The following is a 24,294-nucleotide window of genomic DNA, read 5'->3' on the forward strand; positions in this document are numbered from 1 at the left end:
TAGCATGTAGATATGGTTAACGTGACTATGCATATATGATGAACAGTAGCAGTAGCGTAAAAGAGGGGTTGGCGGGTGGCGGGACAGAATGCAGATAGCCTGGTTAGCCAATGTGCGGGAGCACTGGTTGGTCGGGCCAATTGAGGTAGTATGTACATGAATGTATAGTTAAAGTGACTATGCATATATGATAAACCGAGAGTAGCAGCAGTGTAAAAGAGGGGTTGGGGGGGGGGGGGGGGGGGGGGGTGGCACAATGCAAATAGTCCGGGTAGCCATTTGATTACCTGTTCAGGAGTCTTATGGCTTGGGGGTAAAAACTGTTGAGAAGCCTTTTTGTCCTATGACTTGGCACTCCGGTAGCGCTTGCCATGCGGTAGTAGAGAGAACAGTCTATGACTGGGGTGGCTGGGGTCTTTGACAATTTTTAGGGCCTTCCTCTGACACCACCTGGTGTAGAGGTCCTGGATGGCAGGCAGCTTAGCCCCAGTGATGTACTGGGCCGTACCATAATATTGACGGTAATGGCAGCTTTCCCACTCGCCTTCTGCGGGTCTTCACCAGGCATCCGGCTCTTTGTCCTCTGTGCCTGCGTCGCTTATTCTTGCAAATAATAGGGATGTCGGCCCTGTCTGGTGGTTGGAGAATGACCTGTGCGTCTTGCTTGTTGTATAAAAAATCTTTGTCTAATACGAGGTGAGTGATCGCTGTCCTGATATCCAGAAGCTCTTTTCTGTCGTAAGATACGGTTGCAGAAACATTATGTACAAAATAAGTTACAAATAACGCGAAAAAAAACACCTAACAGCACAATTGGTTGGGCGCCCGTAAAACTGCTGCCATTTCAACCGGGCCATTTTTAATCAAATCTAGTAGGGTGAGGCTGCAGACTGTTCTAGTGCCCTCGTCAATTCGTTTATATATATGTTGAAGAGGGTGGGTCTTAACTTCTTATGGCTGCAGGGGCAGTATTGAGTAGCTTGGATGAAAGGTGCCCAGAGGTGCCCATAGTAAACTGCCTGCTCCTCAGTCCCAGTTGCTAATATATGCATATTATTATTAGTATTGGATAGAAAACACTCGGACGTTTCTAAAACTGTTTGAATGATGTCTGTGAGTATAACAGAACTCATATGGCAGGCAAAAACCTGAGAAAAAATCGAAACAGGAAGTGGGAAATCTGAGGTTGGTCGATTTTCAATCCAGCCCCTATTGAATACACAGTGGGATATGGATCTGTTTGCACTTCCTATGGCGTCCACTAGATGTCAACAGTCTGTAGAACCTTGTCTGATGCCTCTACTGTGAAGTGGGGCCGAAGGAGACAGGAATGAGTCAGGTCTACCATGAGCTGACCATGCTCTGACCATGCGCGTTCACATGAGAGGGAGCTCTGTTCCATCGCACATCTGAAGGCAATGGAATTCTCCAGTTGGAACGTTATTGAAGATTTATGTTAAAAACATTCTAAAGATTGATTCAATACATCGTTTGACATGTTTCTACTGACTGTTACTGAACCTTTTGACATTTCGTCTGCTTTTAGTGAACGCGCTTCCTGACTTTGGATTTGTATACCAAACACGCTAACAAAAATAGCTATTTGGACATAAATTATGGACATTACCGAACAAAACAAACATTTCTTGTGGAAGTGGGAGTCCTGGGAGTGCATTCCGATGAAGATCAGCAAAGGTAAGTGAAGATTTATAATAGTATTTATGAGTTTTGTTGACTGCACTGTATGGCTTCCTTTTGTAGCTGAACGCTGTTCTCAGATTATTGAATATTGTGCTTTTGCCGTAAAGCTTTTTGAAATCTGACACAGCGGTTGCATTAAGAACAAGTGTATCTTTAATTCTATGTAAAACATGTATCTTTCATCAAAGTTTATGATGAGTATTTCTGTATTTGACGTGGCTCTCTGCAATTTCTACTGATATTTTGGAGGCATTTCTGAACATGGCACCAATGTAAACTGAGGTTTTTGGATATAAATATGAACTTTATCGAACAAAACATACATGTATATGTATTGTGTAACATGAAGTCCTATGAGTGTCATCTGATGAAGATCATCAAAGGTTAGTGATTAATTTTATCTCTATTTCTGCTTTTTGTGACTCCTGTCTTTGGCTGGGAAAATGGCTGTGTTTTTCTGTGATTTTGCGGTGACCTAACATAATCGTTTGTGGTGCTTTCGCTGTAAAGCCTTTTTGAAATCGGACACTTTGGTGGATTAACAACACGATTACCTTTAAAATGGTATAAGATACATGTATGTTTGAGGAATTTTAATTATAAGATTTCTGTTGTTTGAATATGGCGCCCTGCACTTTCACTGGCTGTTGTCATATCATCCCGTTAATGGGATTGCAGCCATAAGAAGTTTTAAGCTGCATCCCTGTCTCACCCCACGGCCCTGTGGGAAGAAATGTGTGTGTTTTTGCCTATTTTAACTGCACACTTGTTGTTTGTGTACATGGATTTCATAATATCGTATGTTTTTCCCCAACACCACTTTCCATTAATTTGTATACTAGACACTCATGCCAAATTGAGTTGAAGGCTTTTCTTGAAATCAACAAAGCATGAGAAGACTTTGCCTTTGTTTTTGTTGGTTTGTTTGTCAATTAGGGTGTGCAGGGGGAATACGTGGTCTCTCGTAGGATAATTTGGTAAAAAGCCAATTTGACAATTGCTCAGTACATTGTTTTCATTGAGGAAATGTACGAGTCTGCTGTTAATGATAATGCAGAGGGTTTTCCCAAGGTTTCTGTTGACGCATAACCCACATTAGTTATTCTCTGTCTCTGTCTCTCAATTCAATTTCAATTTAAGGGCTTTATTTTGCATGGGAAACATATGTTAACATTGCCAAAGCAAATGAAGTAGACAATAAACAATCAAATGAACAGTAAACATTACACACACAAAAGTTCCATAGGAATTAAGGCATTTCTCTCTCACTCCTGCTTCCTGCTCATGTTTTACTCCTCAGTCAACATACATAATGCACGCTGCACTATGATGCAGACATTTATTCTACCATATAGAACGGCATGTAGGGGTGTGTGTGAGAGTGTGTGTGTGTGTGTGTGTGTGTGTGTGTGTGTGTGTGTGTGTGTGCGTGCGTGCGTGCGTGCGTGTTTGTGTGTTTGTCATGGCTAACATAAGAGACAGGCTTTATATCTCTGAATTATACATACATGTAAAATGAAGTATGCTTGTCTGGTTTGAAGGCACAACGTTACTGCGCTGGCAGAATACATGTTATCTTAAGCATGCTGGGAAGCAGGGGGTGGTAAAGGTTATGGTTAAGGGTTATGGTAAAGGTTATGGTTAGGGGTTATGGTTAGGGGTTATGGTAAAGGTTATGGTTAAGGGTTATGGTAAAGGTTATGGTTAGGGGTTATGGTTATGGTTAGGGGTTATGATAAAGGTTATGATAAAGGTTATGGTTAGGGGTTATGGTTATGGTTAGGGGTTATGGTAAAGGTTATGGTTAGGGGTTATGGTAAAGGTTATGGTTAGTGGTTATGGTAAAGGTTATGGTTAGGGGTTATGGTTATGGTTAGGGGTTATGGTAAAGGTTATGGTTAGAGGTTATGGTAAAGGTTATGGTTAGGGGTTATGGTTATGGTTAGGGGTTATGGTAAAGGTTATGTTTAGGGGTTATGGTAAAGGTTATGGTAAAGGTTATGGTTAAGGGTTATGGTAAAGGTTATGGTTAGGGGTTATGGTTATGGTTAGGGGTTATGGTTATGGTTAGGGGTTATGGTTATGGTTAGGGGTTATGGTAAAGGTTATGGTTAGGGGTTATGGTAAAGGTCATGGTTAAGGGTTATGGTAAAGGTTATGGTTAGGGGTTACGGTAAAGGTCATGGTTAAGGGTTATGGTAAAGGTTATGGTTAGGGGTTACGGTAAAGGTGTTCTTACTGTGGTCTTCTCCAGGCAGTGTAGAAGGTGGTGATGATGGCTCTCAAAGGGAATGTTGGGTTTTCCCACTAGGAGCTGTCCTGCTTCCTTGGACGCCTTGGGGTACACAGAGAGAAGAAGACAGAGAATAGGAATTAGGGCAAAACATTACTGAGGGAAAAACTCTGAGCAGAGGTGTGTTAGGCATGGGCCAGCTGTAGAAAACCACACCCAGTGCTGAAATGAAGAAGCCTAGCCTGCAATGGTTCTTAGATGACCCTATGGAAGATACACTATATGACCAAAAGTATGTGGACACCTGCTCGTCAAACATCTCATTCCAAAATCATGGGCATTAATATGGAGTTGGTCACTATTTTGCTGCTATTACCAGCCTCCACTCTTCTGGGAAGGCTTTCCACTGGATGTTGGGACATGGTTGCAGGGACTTGCTTCCATTCAGCCACAAGAGCATTAGTGAGGTCGAGCACTGATGTTGGGCGATTAGGCCTGGCTTGCAGTCAGTGTCATCCCAAAGGTGATCGATGGAGTTAAGGTCAGGGCTCTGTGCAGGCCAGTCAAGTTCTTCCACACCGATCTCGACAAACCATTTATGGTTGAACCTCGATTTGTGCACGGAGGCATTGTCATGCTGAAACAGGAAAGGGCCTTGCCCAAACTGTTGCCACAAAGTTGGAAGCACAGAATCATCTAGAATGTCATTGTATGTTGTAGCGTTAAGATTTCCCTTCACTGGAACTAAGGGGCCTGAACCATGAAAACAGCCCCAGACCGTTATTCCTCCTCCTCCTAACTTTACAGTTGGCAATATGCATTTGGGCAGGTAGCGTTCTCCTGGCATCCGCCAAACCCAGATTTGTCCGTCGGACTGCCAGATGGTGAAGCGTGATTCATCACTCCAGACAACACATTTTCACTGCTTCAGAGTCCAATGGCGATGAGCTTTACACCACTCCAGCCGATGCTTAACATTGCACATGGTGATCTTAGGTTTGTGTGTGGCTGCTCACTGTTCTTGTTGTAGACGTATCTTCCAGAGGCAGTTTGGAACTCGTTAGTGAGTCTTGCAGACGATTTTTATGAGCTACACGCTTCAGCACTCGGCAGTCCCCGTTCTGTGAGCTTGTGTGGCCTACCACTTCACGGCTGAGCTGTTGTTGCTCCTAGACATTTCCACTTCACAATAACATCACTTACAGTTAACCAGGGCAGCTGTAGCAGAGCAGAAATTTGACGAACTGACTTGTTGGAAAGGTGGCATCCTATGACGGTGTTGAAAGTCACTGAGCTCTTCAGTAAGGCCCATTCTACTGCCAATGTTTGTCTGTGGAGATTGCATGGCGGTGTGCTCGATTTTATACACCTGTCGGCAACGGGTGTTGCTGAAATATCCGAATCCACTAATTTGAAGGGGTGTCCACATACTTTTGTATATATAGTGTATGTTAGTCTGTAGCAGCAAAGCCATCAACTGGACAATATACTACCAATGGGCAAAGCTGGTTGAAATGAAGTCCAGTTTATTATGGCATTTCAACCAGTTGGTTGGGTGACCAGTACACATAATACACCAATTAAACAACAGAGTTCAGAAGAGGTGTAAACCCGAGTGACAAGCAGCCAGGTGTTCAGCTGAAAAACCTACGTGACTCCTTTTATCTTTTCCCTACAAACCCTGTTGGACCCTCCAGGATGAAGTTTCCCCTAGGTACAGGTCTAGGATCAGCTTCTCCACCCCAATCTTAAATATAAAATGTAAAACTGACCGAAGCTCAGCATCTTCACCCTACACCCTGTATGACAGACAGTTGCACAGCTTGGTTATGATGAGTCAATGTGAGTGATACCTCCAATTCGCCAGCAGGGGGAGTAACAGAGTGGAGCGCTGGTCCTGATAGAGTTTTGAAAGTGCATGTCAATGCTGTTGCTGAGACAGAGGTGAGTGGCGCTGTCAAGACAGTCTACGACGAAGCCGAATATACTGGAGCACTGGAATGGGAGCAGCAACGGGCGACAGTCCCTGGTGTTACGCCATAAGCAGCCCCCGTGGTCACAACATGGCTCTGAGCAGAGAGACATGCAGCACTGGTCACGGGCCGATGATGAGCCCCCCAACCGGTCGGCTCTGTTACATTACCTCTTCCAGAGAGTTATGGATCCGGAAATGACCGTTGTAGTGTTTGTAGTGCATATACGCGGTAGTGCCCTGGCTCTTCGATGCACGGATTTTAGCGATCCGGGTTTTCTGTTTGAACAAACGCTCCTCTGTTTTAGTCTCCAAAATGTCACTTTTTTCTCTCTCTGTGCTGGTTAGCTCTCTGACACAGACAGAGAAATAACAGCTACAGACACAGATAGACTGACAGACAGGAAATGAGAGAGGTAGTGGGGATATAGGGAGGGTTGGAGGAAGAGAGGGAGGGAGACAGAAAAGGGAGACACACACACGCGCACGAATGCACACACACAAACACACACGCACACATGTACACACACACACACACACGCGCGCGCGCGCGCACGAATACACACACACAAACACACACACACGCACACACACACACACGCACACAAACACGCCCGAATGCACACACACAAACACACACGCACACATGTACACACACACACACACACACACACACACACACACACACACACACAAACACACACACACATTACGGCCACTTTACCTTTTGAGCTCGTCGTTTCTCTGCCCGCTGGCTCTGGTGGTAAATACGGCTGAAGTTGGACACGATGACGGGGACAGGCAGGGCGATGACCAGCACCCCGCTCAGAGAACAGATGGACCCAAACACCTTCCCCACGATGGTCTTGGGTACCATGTCACCGTATCTGCAAAACAGAGAGAACACTTCATGAGGATCAACAAACAGACTTCTAGAATTGGGATACAGAGATGCAGTCAGAAAGGGCAACGATATATCCCAAATCTGATTTCACAAGGTCATACTAGAGGTCACGCTTTATACCTGCAAATCAGAGAATGAATGGTTCACAAGGTTACAGTACAGGCAAAATAAAGGTTTCGTCTGGCTCAGGTGCTAAGAGCGTGGATCTAGCCATGTTGAGGTCATGAGTTCAATTCCCGCAGGGATCACAAGATGCAGTCAAAATGTCACACTTCCTACATACGGCGTACTGTATAATCTCTACTTGTTAGAAAACAGGAAGATCTATTTTGTTGAATTATTTCGTTTATTTCTCTTTATTTCGTTTAATCATCTAATAGCTGTAGTTGCTGTTCTAAAATACTGAAATATTTTAGCACTAAAAATACTTTTGACAACATTCATGGAAATGTAATATGTTCACATGATCACAGTCTTATCTCATGTGGGATAGAGACAATACGTAGAACTGAAGTTACTTAGTGGCCTACTTTCACCACCACCACCGTCTGTCTGTCTGTCTCTGTCCCTCTGCTGCAGCTCCTCTTTGAAATCATGTTTCATGTATAATTACACACCTGCAACACTAAAGCTCTCTCTCTCTCTCTCTCACACGCACGCACACACACGCACACACACACACACACACACACACACACACACACACACACACACACACACACACACACACACACACACACACACACACACACACACACACACACACACACACACACACACACACACACACACACACACACACACACACCCTAGATGAGAGAGACAGAGTGCCCATCTCCCGTGACCTCAGTGAGACAAACAGCTTGTGTTTAGATAGATGAAACAGTCTCAGGTTCAGAGACAGCAAAAGACAGTGGGTGTTCCGATGTTCTCATGTCAACAACATTTAGAGAGAGAGCTCATTTTAAAAGTCTGAGGGCCTTGAGGCTACAGTAGAAATTATTCAGAGATATGTATTCAGCCCTCCGTAGCTGGTGAGGGGCTATCAGATGGATAATACTTAGCAGGGCAGGGGTCAGTTCCATTTCAATCAGTTCATTCTGGAGGTTACAACAGACGTCAGTTAACGTCTTGCTTTGATTTACATTTGTTTGGGTTGTCAATTAACGCAAATTCAACGTGAAATCCCCTAAAAGCTATCAACATGTAATTGGATTTTTTTTTAAATACAAAATTCCCTTAAGTTGATAACTTTTTGAAATTCAATCAGTTTATTCAACATCATCACATAGATGTGTTGTTGTTGTTGTTGTTGAAATGAAGTGGAAACAAAGTTGATTCAACCAGTTTAAATGTTTTTGGGGCCCAGCGGGTATCTGCTTAATCTCTCAAAATGGAATTGTTGGTTGTATGTTTTGTAGACTTTAGTTAAGTGGGAGAAATGATACACACCCTGGTGTAATGCATTGTGTTATGTGTTTTTCCAAGCATCCACATGCAGTGTGTTTTCTGTTCTACACATTGCTCAACATAAAATAACTTTGTGGTACACTGTACATAGGGAACAATTGAACCCTTTTCGGTTAAGCACAATGTAATATTTCCACACTCATATTGCTATTAACACATGCAGGCACTCTCTAACTGATGCATGGATGGATGGGACATCTGCCATGACTGTGTTTCTTTAAATCTTCCAACAGCCTCTCAAGTGCAACGTAGACCTAGCTACATATCTATAATTGACACATGCGGTAAATTCAAAGCACAGACAGTGATTACATAGGGAATCAACTGACCTGCTGGAAAACCACCGGGCATCCCTCCGCAACGAATCATTCATCTTTTAAAGAAAACTGTTCTACGTCCACTTTCATCAAGTGATATTAAAATGCCATCTTATACCTGCCGGCTCAGGAAAATAGCAGTGGTCTATAGACCTTTAGTGTGTGTGTGTGTCTGTGTGTCTGTGTGTCTGTGTGTGTGTGTGTGTGTGTGTGTGTGTGCGCGCGTGCGCGCGTGCGCGTGTGTGTGTGTGTGTGTGTGTGTGTGTGTGTGTGTGTGTGTGTGTGTGTGTGTGTGCGTGCGTGCGTGTGTGTTGGACCTAACATGATGGAAACCTTAAAGACTAATGACTCAAGGAAGCAGCCAGCCGGCTGGCCAGGGGCGTCCGACGTTAGAGACAACTTTATTTATGAAATAGCCAACCTACCGTGTAGCAATACATTCACATTACCATGGCAATGTCTCAACTGACACTCTATTCCCTACGTAGTGCACTACTTTGGACAAAAGACAATAGGCCTTGGTAGTAGTGCACTATAAAGGGTATAATGTGCCATTTGGAACATAGACCATGCTGCAAAGTTGCATTGGGAGATAGATATGAGGCTGTCACAGTGCACGGAGCAATGCTAATGTGCTGGCCTCGTATACCTGCATGTATTCATCTTACTCTGCCGAGGTAATGGCTTTCTCAGGTCATTAACACATTAAAGTCGCAATCTGTTATTTCTCTCTCTCTCTCTCCCACCCGACAGCTGACTGCCCCTGGCCTTCACTGTGGTAGGAGTGTCACATGGGACATTTAGAAAGCAGGAGACTGAAGGCCTATTACAACCCCCTTATTTTGTTATTAAAAATCCACTGTGATATTTAGGCCTGCAGCTGTTTTTGGTCATTTCAATTAAGAATCAATATGGCCTACTACAATTAAGAATTAATATGGCCTAATACCATTAAGAATCAATATGGCCTACTACCATTAAGAATCAATATGGCCTAATACCATTAAGAATCAATGTGGCCTACTACCATTAAGAATCAATAGGCCTACTGCCATTAAGAATCAATGTGGCTTACTACCATTAAGAATCAATAGGCCTACTGCCATTAAGAATCAATTGGCCTACTGCCATTAAGAATCAATAGGCCTACTGCCGTTAAGAATCAATATGGCTTACTACCATTAAGAATCAATAGGCCTACTGCCATTAAGAATCAATTGGCCTACTACCATTAAGAATCAATATGGCCTACTGCCATTAAGAATCAATATGGCCTACTGCCATTAAGAATCAGTAGGTCCTACTGCCATTAAGAATCAGTAGGCCTACTACCATTAAGAATCAATATGGCCTACTGCCATTAAGAATCAATTGGCCTACTACCATTAAGAATCAATATGGCCTACTGCCATTAAGAATCAATCGGCCTACTGCCATTAAGAATCAATAGGCCTACTACCATTAAGAATCAACATGGTCTACTGTCATTAAGAATCAATATGGCCTACTACCATTAAGAATCAATAGGCCTACTAACATTAAGAATCAATATGGCCTACTGCCATTAGGAATCAATATGGCCTACTACCATTAAGAATCAATTGGCCTACTACCATTAAGAATCAGTAGGCCTACTACCATTAAGAATCAATATTTTGCCTACTGCCATTAAGAATCAATAGGCCTACTACCATTAAGAATCAATTGGCCTACTACCATTAAGAATCAATATGGCCTACTGCCATTAAGAATCAATATGGCCTACTACCATTAAGAATCAATATGGCCTACTCCCATTAAGAATCAATAGGCCTACTGCCGTTAAGAATCAATATGGCTTACTACCATTAAGAATCAATAGGCCTACTGCCATTAAGAATCAATTGGCCTACTACCATTAAGAATCAATATGGCCTATGCCATTAAGAATCAATATGGCCTACTGCCATTAAGAATCAATTGGCCTACTACCAATAAGAATCAATATGGCCTACTGCCATTAAGAATCAATTGGCCTACTACCATTAAGAATCAATATGGCCTACTGCCATTAAGAATCAATCGGCCTACTGCCGTTAAGAATCAATATGGCTTACTACCATTAAGAATCAATAGGCCTACTGCCATTAAGAATCAATAGGCCTACTACCATTAAGAATCAATAGGCCTACTACCATTAAGAATCAACATGGTCTACTGCCATTAATAATCAATATGGCCTACTACCATTAAGAATCAATAGGCCTACTACCATTTAAGAATGGTAGGGTGCACTGCATTCTGATGAAAGATCATCAAAGGTAAGGGAATATTTATGATGTTATTTAGTATTTTTGTGGACTCTTTGGACCCCAACATGGCAGAGAATGGCTGAGCGCTGTCTCAGATTATTGTATGCTGTGCTTTTTACTAAAGTTATTTTTTTTAAATCTAACACAGCGGTTGCATTAAGAACCAGTGTATCTTTAATTATATGTCCAACATGTATTTTTCAGCAAAGTTTATGATGAGTTTTTCTGTTAGATTACGTGACTCTCCAAAATTTCTCCGAACAATTTGGAGCATTTTTGCACCATGTTCACAATGTAAAACCAGGATTTGTAGCTATAAATATGCACATTTTCGAACAAAACATTAATGTATTGTATAACATGATGTTATAAGACTGTCATCTGATGAAGTTGTTCAAAGGTTAGTGATTATTTTTATCTCTATCTGTGGGTTTTGTGAAAGCTATCTTTGCGGTGAAAAAATGGCGTTGTGTTTTGTGCTATTTTGGTGAACTAACATAAATATATGTTGTGTTTTCTCTGTAAAACATTAAAAAAATCAGACATGTTGGCTGGATTCACAAGATGTTTATCTTTTATTTGCTGTACAACATGTATTTTTCATAAATGTTTTATGATGAGTATTTATGTAGGCCTAAATAGGCCTACTACCATCAAGAATCAATATGGCCTTCTGCCATTAATCCTAAAGAAGGCTGACGTTTTACTGTTTTGTTTTTTTCTAATTAAGGGGTGGGCCTTTAAACAATCCTCTCAGTCATTTTGCCTTCCTATCCGGTTTGTACGGTAATGTTCCCCCAGGCTCGATCCATTGATAGTAAGGTTATTCATGATGATGCGGGATGTAAATTATGGTCATTTTCGGGTATGTGTTTCGGGCCTTTAATTGCTTTCGGAGGAAATTGAGTATGCTTCCTCATTATTTGTTGATGTTGAATTATGTCCGCTTCTTCACAAAGAGAGGGAAACACATGAAAGGTGCAATATGCAGAAATTCCTGCGCCATTTCCTGGTTGCTAAAATTCGAATAGTTCGCCTAATTTCAGTTTATGTGACAAAACAAGCGATTCATAGTGTAGAGAATCATTGTACCATCTAAACATCTGTGAAATATATTGTCAATAACCCCCAAAATATTGTATTTTCTGCTGTTTGAAGCTGGGGTACAAAACCAAAATTAAAAGACTCAAAAACTACATTTAAGGATGGGAAGCATAGACATAGCGCACATAGAACAGATCTACTGCTTCTTAGACTTGCTTTCAATGAGAATAACAGATCTATAACTCACATTTCTATGTGAATTTGGTCGAGTCACCCCAAAAAGTTACATATTTCAGCTTTAAATGTGTAACGCATTAAATGTTTATTATTTATGCGACAAAAGTAGTTTTGGTACTATCTTGGCCCTGTATGCTGGCGACCATTGCCATACGTTTTCTCTATCTTGACACAAAGAGGTTAAATTAAGGGTTGGGAAAGCAAGGTGACACACACACACACACACACCAGTGGAGGCTCCTCAGAGGAGGAAGGTGAGGACCATCCTCCTCAGTGAATTTCATAAAATTAAAATTGTAAAACATTGAAAAGGTTATCCTTTTTAGTTAAAACTAAACTAAATATATTCACGTCACCAAATCATTGATTAAAACACACTGTTTTGCAATGAAGGCCTACAGTAGCCTAAACAGCGCCATTGTGTAGCCGGATGACAGCTAGTTTCCGTCCTCCTCTTGGTACATTGACATCAATAAAAAACCTAGGAGGCTCTTCGTTCTCACCCCCTTCCATAGACTTACACAGTAATTATGGCAACTTCCGGAGGACGTTCCCCAACCTATCAGAGCTCTTGCAACATGAACTGACATGATCTCCACCCAATCAAAGGATCAGATAATTAATCTAGTACTGAAAGCATAAGCTACAGCTAGCTAGCACTGCAGTGCATAAAATGTGGTGAGTAGTTGACTCAAAGACAGAGAAAGACAATAGTTGAACAGTTTTCAACAAATATGTTTCTTCAACAATGAAAGAGAAGCAAGAGAGAGAAAGAGAGAGAGAGAGATTTTGTCATTCTTTTTCACTTTCAGTTTCACTTACTTAGCTAGCAAATGCAGCTGGGTAGTTTACTTACTCAAACAGCCGGCACTAAAATAGGGATACTATGTTAGCTAGCTGGCTATAACTATCCAACACAACACTGGAACTCTTCCAAGTCAAGGTAAGCTTTTTTTGCCACCGGGGCCTTCCGGTTTAACTGCTTACTGACGATACACTGTAACTTTACTGCATGATTGTAGTGGGTTTACTAACACATTAGTTATATTAGCTATGTTGACTAGGATGTTACTTTAGCTAATATGGGGACAATGATGTAGGCTGTGTGTAGCGGTTATGACATGGTTTGGCTTGGAAATTGTTTTTTTTGCCTGGTCACATACAGCTGATGTGTTGTTCATTGAAGTCCACAAACGAAGGGAAAAGGTGAGAGGAGGAGAGTGCGTAGAGGACAGAATGAATACAACGTGGCTGCTATGAAAGTGAACTGTGTTTATGTGTGATCAGGGGTGTATTCATTCCGCTGATTCTGTTGAAAAACGTTTCTTAAACGCGGAAGCAAACACAACAGGGATAAAAAAATACCTGAATTTGTCCAATAGAGAATCTCGTTTGCAACTATTGGACTATTGATTACACCCTAGATAAGCTAGATGCAGGCAAGAGTGTGCAAGGCAGTATTGAATGTGTCACTGTCTGTCCATGTGTCACTGTCTTGTCATCTGACATTTGTTCTCTCGACCTGTGTGCACCTACGTTGTAAACTCTCATTCATAGGCTAGGTTGTAGCAACCTCATGATAGGTATAGGGAAATCCTATCATGAGTATCACGTAGTAGCCTAAACTTATCAATATTACATTGAACTGGGTGAATGGAATATGAATGACAGTCAACCAATATGCTGTAATAGAAATATGGCCATGCTCATAAAAAACAAAATGTCCTCCCTCATCTTGAACGACACCGACCGCCACTGACAGACACACACACACACACACACACACTAGACAGTTTTATGTCAGATTTACATTGAGCAGGACCAGGCTTTGTGCTTCAATGCAGACAGGTGCATTAATCTCCCTAATGGCTCCAATTCCCATCCATCTGATGTATTGGGGTTTGCATCCCAAATGGCACCCTATTCCCTACATAGTGCACTACTTTTAACCAGGGCTCTGTTCAAAAGTAGTGTACTATGTAGGGAATAGGGTGCCATTTGGGATGCGCACATGGGGAACATTTAATTTGCTCATGCTAAATGTCTTGTGAACGTCTGAGTGATGTTGAATAAACAACGTGCTTCAGATGGTGGAGCCGACCGCTCAGTATGAGGCTCAACATGGATGGAGAGACCAAGAGATAGGCTAGACATATCTGATTCATTGATCCCGTGTTTTAAATATGTTATATGTGTTTCTCAGTGGGATGTTATCTTCTAGTCTATGTCCCTTTGCATCAGGTTTGGAGTCAATTCCATTTAAATTCAGTCAAGTCAACTGAAATTCAAATTCAAAATGTTCTTATTTGAGTAAGAAATCGAAATTTAGTGATAAAATCACAGATATGACAAAACAAACAAACAACTGATCTCTAAAATGTAGCCTACAAGAGATACTAGCTCCATGATAACACCCAGGGACCGGTGTTAACAGCAAAGAAGAGATTAAAGGAATGTTCTATTTATTTAACTAGGCAAGCCAGTTAAGAACAATTTCGAATTTTCAATGACGGCCTACGAACAGTGGGTTAACTGCCTTGTTCAGGGGAACAGTGGGTTAACTGCCTTGTTCAGGGGTAGAACGACAGATTTTTTCTTTGTCAGCTCAGGGATTCGATCTTACAACCTTCCGGTTACTAGTCCAACGCTCTAACCACTAGGCTACCTGCTGGTTACTAGTCCAAAGCTCTAACCACTAGGCTACCTGCTGGTTACTAGTCCAACACTCTAACCACTAGGCTACCTGCTGGTTACTAGTCCAACGCTCTAACCACTAGGCTATCTTCCACCCCAATGATGGCCTCGTCTGGCAAAACCCAGACGACACTGAACCAATTGTGTGCCGCCCTATAGGTCTCCCAATCACGGCCGGATGTGATACAGCCAGGCAGGTTTTCTTCTTTTGTCACTGGAATAAAGACCTCTTCCATTCCTGTCATTAGGGAAAGATATTGTGATAATACCTCACATTCCAAAATAGTACTACTTAATGTTAGATCCCTCACTTCCAAGGCAGTCATAGTCAATGAACTAATCACTGATCACGAACTTGATGTGATTGGCCGGATTGAAACATGGCTCAAGCCTGATGAATTTACTGCGTTAAATGAGGCCTCTCCTCCTGGTTACACTAGTGACCATATCCCTCGCGCATCCCACAAAGGCGGAAGTGTTGCTAATATATATAATAGCAAATTTCAATACAAAAAAAGGTTTAAAAAATACTTTGTTTTCGTCTTTTGAGGTTTGTCATGAAATCTATGAAATCTAGTAGTTAAATCACACAATGTATTGTTGTTTCTACCTTCTTGTCGTTTGTGCTGTTGTCTGTGCCTAATAATGTTTGTACCATGTTTCGTGCTGCTACCATGTTGTTGTTATGTGTTGCTACCATGTTGTGTTGTCATGTGTTGCTACCATGTTGTGTTGTCATGTGTTGCTACCATGTTGTGTTGTCATGTGTTGCTACCGTGTTGTCATGTGTTGCTGCCATGCTGTGTTGTCATGTGTTGCTGCCATGTTGTGTTGTCATGTGTTGCTGCCATGTTGTGTTGTCATGTGTTGCTGCCATGCTGTGTTGTCTTTGGTCTCTCTTTGGTGACTGTAATATTCACGTGGAGAAGTCCACAGACCCACTCCAAAAGGCTTTCAGATCCATCATCGACTCAGTGGGTTTTGTTCAACATGTACTACATGGATGGGCTTCTATCCTGCTTGGTTGGCCCTGTCCGGGGGTATCATCGGACGGGGACCTACGCACTGCTACAATCATACCCTGGATCTAGCTTTGTCCTGTAGAATAGATATTGTGGATCTAAATGTTTTTCCTCATAAACCATGGACTTTTTGTTTGCAATCGCAGCAAATAATTTGCTCAGACCACAACCAAAGATTATCAAGAGCCACGCTATAAATTCTCAGACAACGCAAAGATTCCTAGATGCCCTTCCAGAATCTCTCCACCTACTCAAGGACATCGAGTACAGAAATCAGTTTACCACCTAACCGAGGATCTAAACTTAACTTTGCGTAATACCCTAGATGCAGTTGCACATCTTAAAAACAAAAAACATTTGTCACAAGAAACTAGCTCCCTGGTATACAGGAAATACCTGAGCCCTGAAACAAGATTCCAGAAAATTGGAATTGGAATGGAAATGGCGTTCAACTGTATTGGAAGTTTTCCAACTAGCTTGGAAAGACAGCACCGGGCAATATCAAAAAGCCTTCACTGCTGCTCAATCAGCCTACTTTTCTGTCTCTCTCTCTCTCTCTCGTTCTCTCTCTGTTGCACCTGCTGTCTCGACCTCTGAATGCTCGGCTATGGAAAGCCAACTGACATTTACTCCAGAGGTGCTGACCTGTTGCCTCCTCTACAACCAATGTGATTATTATTTGACCCTGCTGGTGATCTATGAACCTACTTTTCCAACCTGATTGAGGAGAATAAAAACATGCTGTCACAAAGCTAACAGGTTATTTTTGAAAAAGCTGTTGCTCAGCAACTCACTGCCTTCCTTAAGACAAATAATATATACGAAACGCTCCAGTCTGATTTTAGACCCCAACATTGTACATAATGGCATCGGACCAAGCCTCTGCGTCTGTCTTTGTGCTCCTAGACCTGCTAGAATCTTGACTAGAACACCCCAAAATGTTCTCATATTACTCCAGTGCTAGTTTTACTGCTAACCTACAAATCATTACATGAACTTGCTCCTACCTATCTCTCCGATTTGGTCCTGCCGAACATACGTACGCCACGGTCACAAGACGCAGGCCTTCTTATTGTTACTATAATTTCTAAGCAAACAGCTGGAGGCGGGGCTTTCTCCTATAGAGCTCAATTTTGATGGAATGGTCTGCCGATCCTTGTGAGAGACGCAGACTCGGTCTCGACCTTTAAGTCTTTACTTAAGACTCATCTCTTCAGTAGGTCCTATGATCGAGTGTGGTCTGGCCCAGGGGTGCAAAGGTGAACAGCAAGGCACTGGATTGATGAACCACCCTTGCTGTCTTTGCCTGGCCTGCTGCCCCCTCTCCACTGGGATTCTCTGACCCTGTTACGGTGGCTGGCTTGCTAGTGCCCTCCCATGCCATCCCTAGGAGAGATGTGTCATGTCTTGCCAGGCTTTTTTCTCTCTCTCGCTATACTCGACTTGAGTGGGTTGAGTTACTGACATTATCTTCCTGTCCGGTCTTGTGCCCCCTCGGGCTGGTGTGGTGGGGGAGATCTTCATGTGCTATACTAGGGCTGGGCAGTATACTGTATTTTACGGTAAACCGGTATTGATGCATTGACCGGTTAGTTTTTTTTACTTTACCTTCTATAACAGTATTTGAATGTTTGGTTTGTTAAATGTGATATGCCGTGTTTAAGGTCCATTTTTAAAGTTTACTTCGCTACTTGAGTCATCTCTCACCGCTCTCGCTCTCTCTCTCTCTCCATGCCGCTTTCCACACAGACCTAGCCCCGCCCCCTGTCAATCAAGAAGCTCCATTGTTGTTCCTCGACCAGGAGACACATGCGTTCAGTCTGATTGGTCAATGCAGCACATGCAACAATGTTGATGACAACAATGCTGTTTTCACTTTGCTTCTTCATATAAATCCAGTAGCGTTCCATAATTACACTATTAGTTTGTGTTGCTATACATCTGCAAACAGCTAGTTTGTCTTTTCTTAGCAAGTTGGGCCTAAATCTTGTTAGCCGCTAATGCTAATCGCTAGGTAGCTAGCTAATAAATGTACCGAGTCAGAGCTAACATAATTAGTTATACAGCCTGATTATGCCAGCGATGGTGTAAATCAAATCAAATCAAATGTATTTATATAGCCCTTCTTACATCAGCTGATATCTCAAAGTGCTGTACAGAAACCCAGCCTAAAACCCCAAACAGCAAGCAATGCAGGTGTAGAAGGACGTGTAGACCTAAAATCAGCATGTTGTCTGTGCAACAACAGTACCTTCTAAATCAAAGAGGAATACAAGAAGCATTAATGTTAGCTACATGAAGTAGCTAAGAGAAAACAGACAATGTAGCCACAAATTATAGGGTCCCCTAGGAAACAATTATCAACACTTTGGCACCTACTCTATCACAATAACTCCTCCCTGGCATTTTAATTTGTTTTCATGTCAAAACAACACTATTCAAAGTGCCCAATAGCATATTCTAACTATAGAATTAGAATAATCATTCTATTTCCATGATTCCAACATGTCACCCAAGTGTTTTGCTCTAAATCAAGTCAAATCGCTATTGCAACATTTGGTTCAAAATCAGGTTGAGATTGTTTGTCCATATCGTGCAGCCCTATGTGGCAGTGTGGAAAGGATCTCAAATGAGTGCAGGAAATGGAGAAGTTTCTGAAAATGCAAAAATAATATTTTGGGGGTTGAAGTTGAATTGAACAGTATAAAACAATCAGAGTGGAGTACAATACTTTGAAATCACTTAGAATGTATGTGTTGCCACCCTGAGGCCATGCACTATTTATAAAGCAAATTTAGAAATGTTATAATTTAAAAACATAAAATACTGTCAAATATCGTCATACCGCCAATTGTTGTTTAAATACGGTGATATGATATTTTGCCCATATCACCCAGCACTAGACTATACTCCGCTTTGTCTCAGTGTAGTAAGTTGGTGGTCTGTTGATATCCCTTTGGTGGTGTGGGGGCTGTGCTTTGGCAAAGTGGATGGGGTTCTATCCTGCTTGGTTAGCCCTGTCCGGGGGTATCATCAGACAGTGTCCCCCGACCCGCCCTGTCTCAGTCCCCAGTATCCATGCTGCAATAGTCTGTGTGCCGGGGGGGGCTAGGGTCTCTCTCTCCTCCCGGAGGACCTGAGCCATAGGACCATGCCTAAGGACTACCTGGCCTGACAACTCCTGGCTGTTCCCTGTCCCCAGTTCACCTGGTTGTGCTACTGATCCAGTTTCTGCGGTTCTGCCTGCGGTTATGGAAACCTGACCTGTTCACCGGACATGATACCTTATCTCAGACCTTCTGTTTCGACTCCCTCCCTCCCCCCCCTCTCTCTCTCTCTCTCTCTCTCTCTCTCTCTCTCTCTCGTTCTCTCTCTGTTGCACCTGCTGTCTCGACCTCTGAATGCTCGGCTATGGAAAGCCAACTGACATTTACTCCAGAGGTGCAGACCTGTTGCCTCCTCTACAACCAATGTGATTATTATTTGACCCTGCTGGTGATCTATGAACGTTTGAACATCTTGAAGAATGATCTCGCCTTAATGGCCATGTACTCTTATAATCTCCAACGGGACAGAGAAGAGGACTGGTCAACCCTCGGAGCCTGGTTCCTCTCTAGGTTTCTTCCTACGTTCCTGCCTTTCTACGTAATTTTTAGCCAATGGGCTTCTACATCTGCATTGCTTGCTCTTTATGGGTTTAGGCTTGGTTTCTGTACAGCACTTTGTGACATCTGTTGATGTAAAAAGGGCTTTATAAATACATCTGATTGATTCTTGTAACTGGCTGATAGCAGCAGGGTTGGGGTCAATTCCAAGTTGATTAAGGAAGTACACTGAAATTCTAATTATCTTTGATGCTTCGCAATGAGGAACACTTGGAATTGAAATGGGATTGTTCTTTCTGAATTGACTGGAATTGAAATGGAATTAACCCCGACCCTGGATAGCAGGTATGTCAGAGATAAAATATATAAAAACAGAAATATGTCTCCTGTGAAACACAGACACACACACGCACGCACGCACCCCCCCACACACACACACACACACACACACACACACACACACACACACACACACACACACACACACACACACACACACACACACACACACAAACACACACATACACACACACACACACACACACACACACACACACACAAAAACCCTGTCCTGCCGTGGAGGAGACATGATGATAGATGAGATTGATCTTTATCCAGGCAACAGCACCAGGCACAATGATAGGTCGAGCCAGAGTGAATACACACCACCAGGCACAATGATTGGTCGAGCCAGAGTGAATACACACCACCGGGCACAATGATTGGTCGAGCCAGAGTGAATACACACCACCGGGCACAATGATTGGTCGAGCCAGAGTGAATACACATCCAGCATTACAGGATATAAAATGCATAATAAATGATATAGTATGGACCGCTGACAGGTGAAATAACATTGGTTCAACACAGTGAAACAAAACAGAGAAAAGAGGAATAAACATCAGGACTCCAACACAACGTCCACAAAATCCATGTCAGCCTACATGTGACTACAGTTTGCCTCTCACGGATTGTACTTCACAACCACAGCAGACACTAAGACTTTGAATAAAGCAGCAGTAATCTACTGTGGACCCTGAGGCGAGGCCTGGATTTAAATATTCCTGTTACAGAGACTACAGATGGGATCTATGCGGCTGGCTAAATCTGACACATTTACAGAAATGTTGATGAATGTACATTGTAATCCTGGGTGGTTCAAGCCCTGAATGCGGACTGGCTGACAGCCGTGGTATATTGGCCATATACCACACCTCCTCGTGCCTTATTGCTTAATTGTACCTGTCAAAAGGTGTAATAAATTACAATGAAATGAATAATGAGATAATAGGATCAAGGATTTATGATTCATCAAGGACATATGAGCCACAATCAACATAGAGAACTACCAAAGACAGTGACAAGGCAACCATCTGCCTATGCTGCTATAACAGACTCCACTCTTCTGGGAAGGCTTTCCACCAAATGTTGGAACATTGCTGCAGGCTTGCTTCCATTCAGCCACAAGAGCATTAGTGAGATCGGGCACTGATTTTGGGCGATTAGGCCTGGCTCGCATTTGGCGTTCCAATTCATCCCAAAGGTGTTCGATGGGGTTAAGGTCAGGGCTCTGTGCAGGCCAGTCAAGTTCTTCCTCACTGATCTCAATAAACCATTTCTGTATGGACCTCGCTTTGTGCACAGGGGCATTGTCATGCTGGAACAGGAAAGGGACTTCCCCAAACTGGTGAAACAAAGTTGGAAGCACAGAATCGTCTAGAATGTCATTGTATCCTGTAGCGTTAATATTTCCCTTCACTGGAACTAAGGGGCCTAGCCCGAACCATGAAAAAAGTCCCAGACCATTATTCCTGCTTTACCAAACTTTACAGTTGGCACTATGCATTGGGGCAGGTAGCGTTCTCCTGGCATCCTCAAACCCAGATTAGTCCGTCGAACTGCCAGATGGTGAAGCGTGATTCATCACTCCAGAGAACGCGTTTCCACCGATCCAGAGTCCAATGGCAGCGAGCTTTACACCACTCCAGCCGACAATTGGCATTGCACATGGTGATCTTAGGCTTGTGTGCGGCTGCTCAGCCATGGAAACCCATTTAATGAAGCTTTCGACGAACAAATCTTCTGCTGACGTTTCTTCCAGAGGCAGTTTGGAACTTGTTAGTGAGTGTTGCAACCAAGGACAGACAATTTAAGTTTAAGCACTTGGCAATCCCATTCTGTGAGCTTCTGTGGCCTACCATTTTGCGGCTGAGCCGTTGTTGCTCCTAGACGTTTCCACTTCACAATAACAGCACTTACAGTTGACCGGGGCAGCTCTAGCAGGGCGGACATTTGATGAACTGACTTGTTGGAAAGGTGCCATCCTATAACTGTGCCACGTTGAAAGTCACTGAGATCTTTAGTAAGGCCATTCTACTACCAATGTTAATCTATGGAGATTGCATGGCTGTGTGCTCGATTTTATAGACCTGTCAGCATTGGGTGTGGCTCAAATAGCCGAATCCACTAATTTGAAGGCGTGTCCACATACTTTCGTATATATAGTGTGTTTTAAAATGACCCCAACGTCCTCCCTCCATTCCTTGCTCCCTCAAAACAAACAAAACCGAACAGCAGCAAAACACAGGGACAAGAACAGGAACCCTCTATAAAACAAGATGAGGTTAAAAGGACAGGAACCCTCTATAAAACAAAATGAGGTTAAAAGGACAGAACAGAAACCCTCTATAAAACAAGATGAGGTTAAAAGAACAGAACAGAAACCCTCTATAAAACAAGATGAGGTTAAAAGAACAGAACAGAAACCCTCTATAAAACAAGATGAGGTTAAAAGAACAGAACAGAAACCCTCTATAAAACAAGATGAGGTTAAAAGGACAGGAACCCTCTATAAAACAAGATGAGGTTAAAAGGACAGGAACCCTCTATAAAACAAGATGAGGTTAAAAGAACAGAAACCCTCTATAAAACAAGATGAGGTTAAAAGGACAGGAACCCTCTATAAAACAAGATGAGGTTAAAAGGACAGGAACCCTCTATAAAACAAGATGAGGTTAAAAGAAAAGGAACCCTCTATAAAACAAGATGAGGTTAAAAGGACAGGAACCCTCTATAAAACAAGATGAGGATAAAAGAAAAGGACAGGAACCCTCTATAAAACAAGATGAGGATAAAAGGACAGGAACCCTCTATAAAACAAGATGAGGTTAAAAGGACAGGAACCCTCTATAAAACAAGATGAGGTTAAAAGGACCGGAACCCTCTATAAAACAAGATGAGTTTAAAAGAACAGGAACCCTCTATAAAACAAGATGAGGTTAAAAGGACAGGAACCCTCTATAAAACAAGATGAGGTTAAAAGGACAGGAACCCTCTATAAAACAAGATGAGGATAAAAGGACAGGAACCCTCTATAAAACAAGATGAGGTTAAAAGGACCGGAACCCTCTATAAAACAAGATGAGTTTAAAAGAACAGGAACCCTCTATAAAACAAGAGGAGGTTAAAAGGACAGGAACCCTCTATAAAACAAGATGAGGATAAAAGGACAGGAACCCTCTATAAAACAAGATGAGGTTTAAAGGACAGGAACCCTCTATAAAACAAGATGAGGTTAAAAGAACAGAAACCCTCTATAAAACACGATGAGGTTAAAAGCTTTAGTTCTACTTAGTCATTTTAAACCACTCCTCCATGCACCCACCCTAAATTAAAAAAAAGCAATCTTGTTCCTTGATTGTCATCCAGAAACCCTCTGTCTGAAATGTGGTCTGATTACCATCTGCTTAGAGAGAAGAGTGAGAGAGTTGAAAACATATCTGCTGGATGACTTCACAAACAAGTCATGTGTTGTTTGTTTATTTACTCAGAAAATGTCTGAGTTTTTCCCTCCTCTAAAACCTAATAATATCGGGCTGCCCACGTGAAAATCACCTCATCACCCAAACAGACGCTCTCCCAAAACAAGCTCTGGTTAATAAGATAAGCCTTCTGACTCCTTCCTCCACACTGAAATAAAGAAACTAATTTGACCATTAACATCTGTCATTGACCTCACTGAGACTGTCTCTCGCTCTCTCTCTCTCTCTCCCACACGCACGCACACACACACACACGTGCAATGTTGTGCACTGTGTAGGGAATAGAGTGCCATTTCGAACACAGGTCAGACACGCTTGCCAACAGCTCAGTACTCAGCAACCAGTGATGACAATGGCAAGTCAAGGAGGATTGTGGGAGATCTGTCAAATCAGAAGGAGTTGTCAACTGAGATTAAATCATCCAATCATCCTGTGACTCCCCTGTGAGGCTACTTAGAGTTTTTACTAGCCCAATGAGGCTACTTAGAGTTTCAACTAGCCCAATGAGGCTACTTAGAGTTTCAACTAGCCCAGTGAGGCTACTTAGATTTTCCACTAGCCCAGTGAGGCTACTTATAGTTTCCACCAGCCCAGTGAGGCTACTTAGAGTTTCCACTAGTCCAATGAGGCTACTTAGAGTTTCAACCAGCCCAGTTAGGCTAGAGTTTCCACTAGTCCAGTGAGGCTACTTAGAGTTTCCACCAGCCCAGTGAGGCTACTTAGAGTTTTCACCAGCCCAATGAGGCTACTTAGAGTTTTTACCAGCCCAGTGAGGCTACTTAGAGTTTCCACTAGCCCAATGAGGCTACTTAGAGTTTCCACCAGCCCAGTGAGGCTACTTAGAGTTTTCACTAGCCCAGTGAGGCTACTTAGAGTTTTCACTCGTCCAGTGAGGCTACTTAGAGTTTCCACCAGCCCAGTGAGGCTACTTAGAGTTTCCACCAGCCCAGTGAGGCTATTTAGAGTTTTCACTCGTCCAGTGA

The 24,294-nt window shown here is 42.5% G+C and overlaps 1 protein-coding gene across 2 annotated transcripts in view; it reads right to left on the reverse strand.

Moving 5' to 3' along the window:
- The window catches only part of LOC129861986 (potassium voltage-gated channel subfamily D member 2-like), a 135,010-nt gene that overhangs the window by 12,618 nt on the left and 98,098 nt on the right, over positions 1–24,294 (reverse strand). Inside the window, exons 3-5 of one of the 2 annotated variants that reach the window (XM_055933239.1) lie at positions 6,631–6,793; positions 6,078–6,185; positions 3,941–4,036 (exon numbers count right to left, since the gene is read on the reverse strand). In XM_055933239.1, the coding sequence (XP_055789214.1) occupies positions 3,941–4,036; positions 6,078–6,185; positions 6,631–6,793 (367 nt within the window). The remainder of the gene's footprint in view (positions 1–3,940; positions 4,037–6,077; positions 6,186–6,630; positions 6,794–24,294) is intronic. The other variant, XM_055933238.1, reaches the window with a different exon arrangement.

Source organism: Salvelinus fontinalis, chromosome 9 (assembly GCF_029448725.1).
Source record: "Salvelinus fontinalis isolate EN_2023a chromosome 9, ASM2944872v1, whole genome shotgun sequence".
In the NCBI taxonomy this organism is placed as follows: domain Eukaryota; kingdom Metazoa; phylum Chordata; class Actinopteri; order Salmoniformes; family Salmonidae; genus Salvelinus; species Salvelinus fontinalis.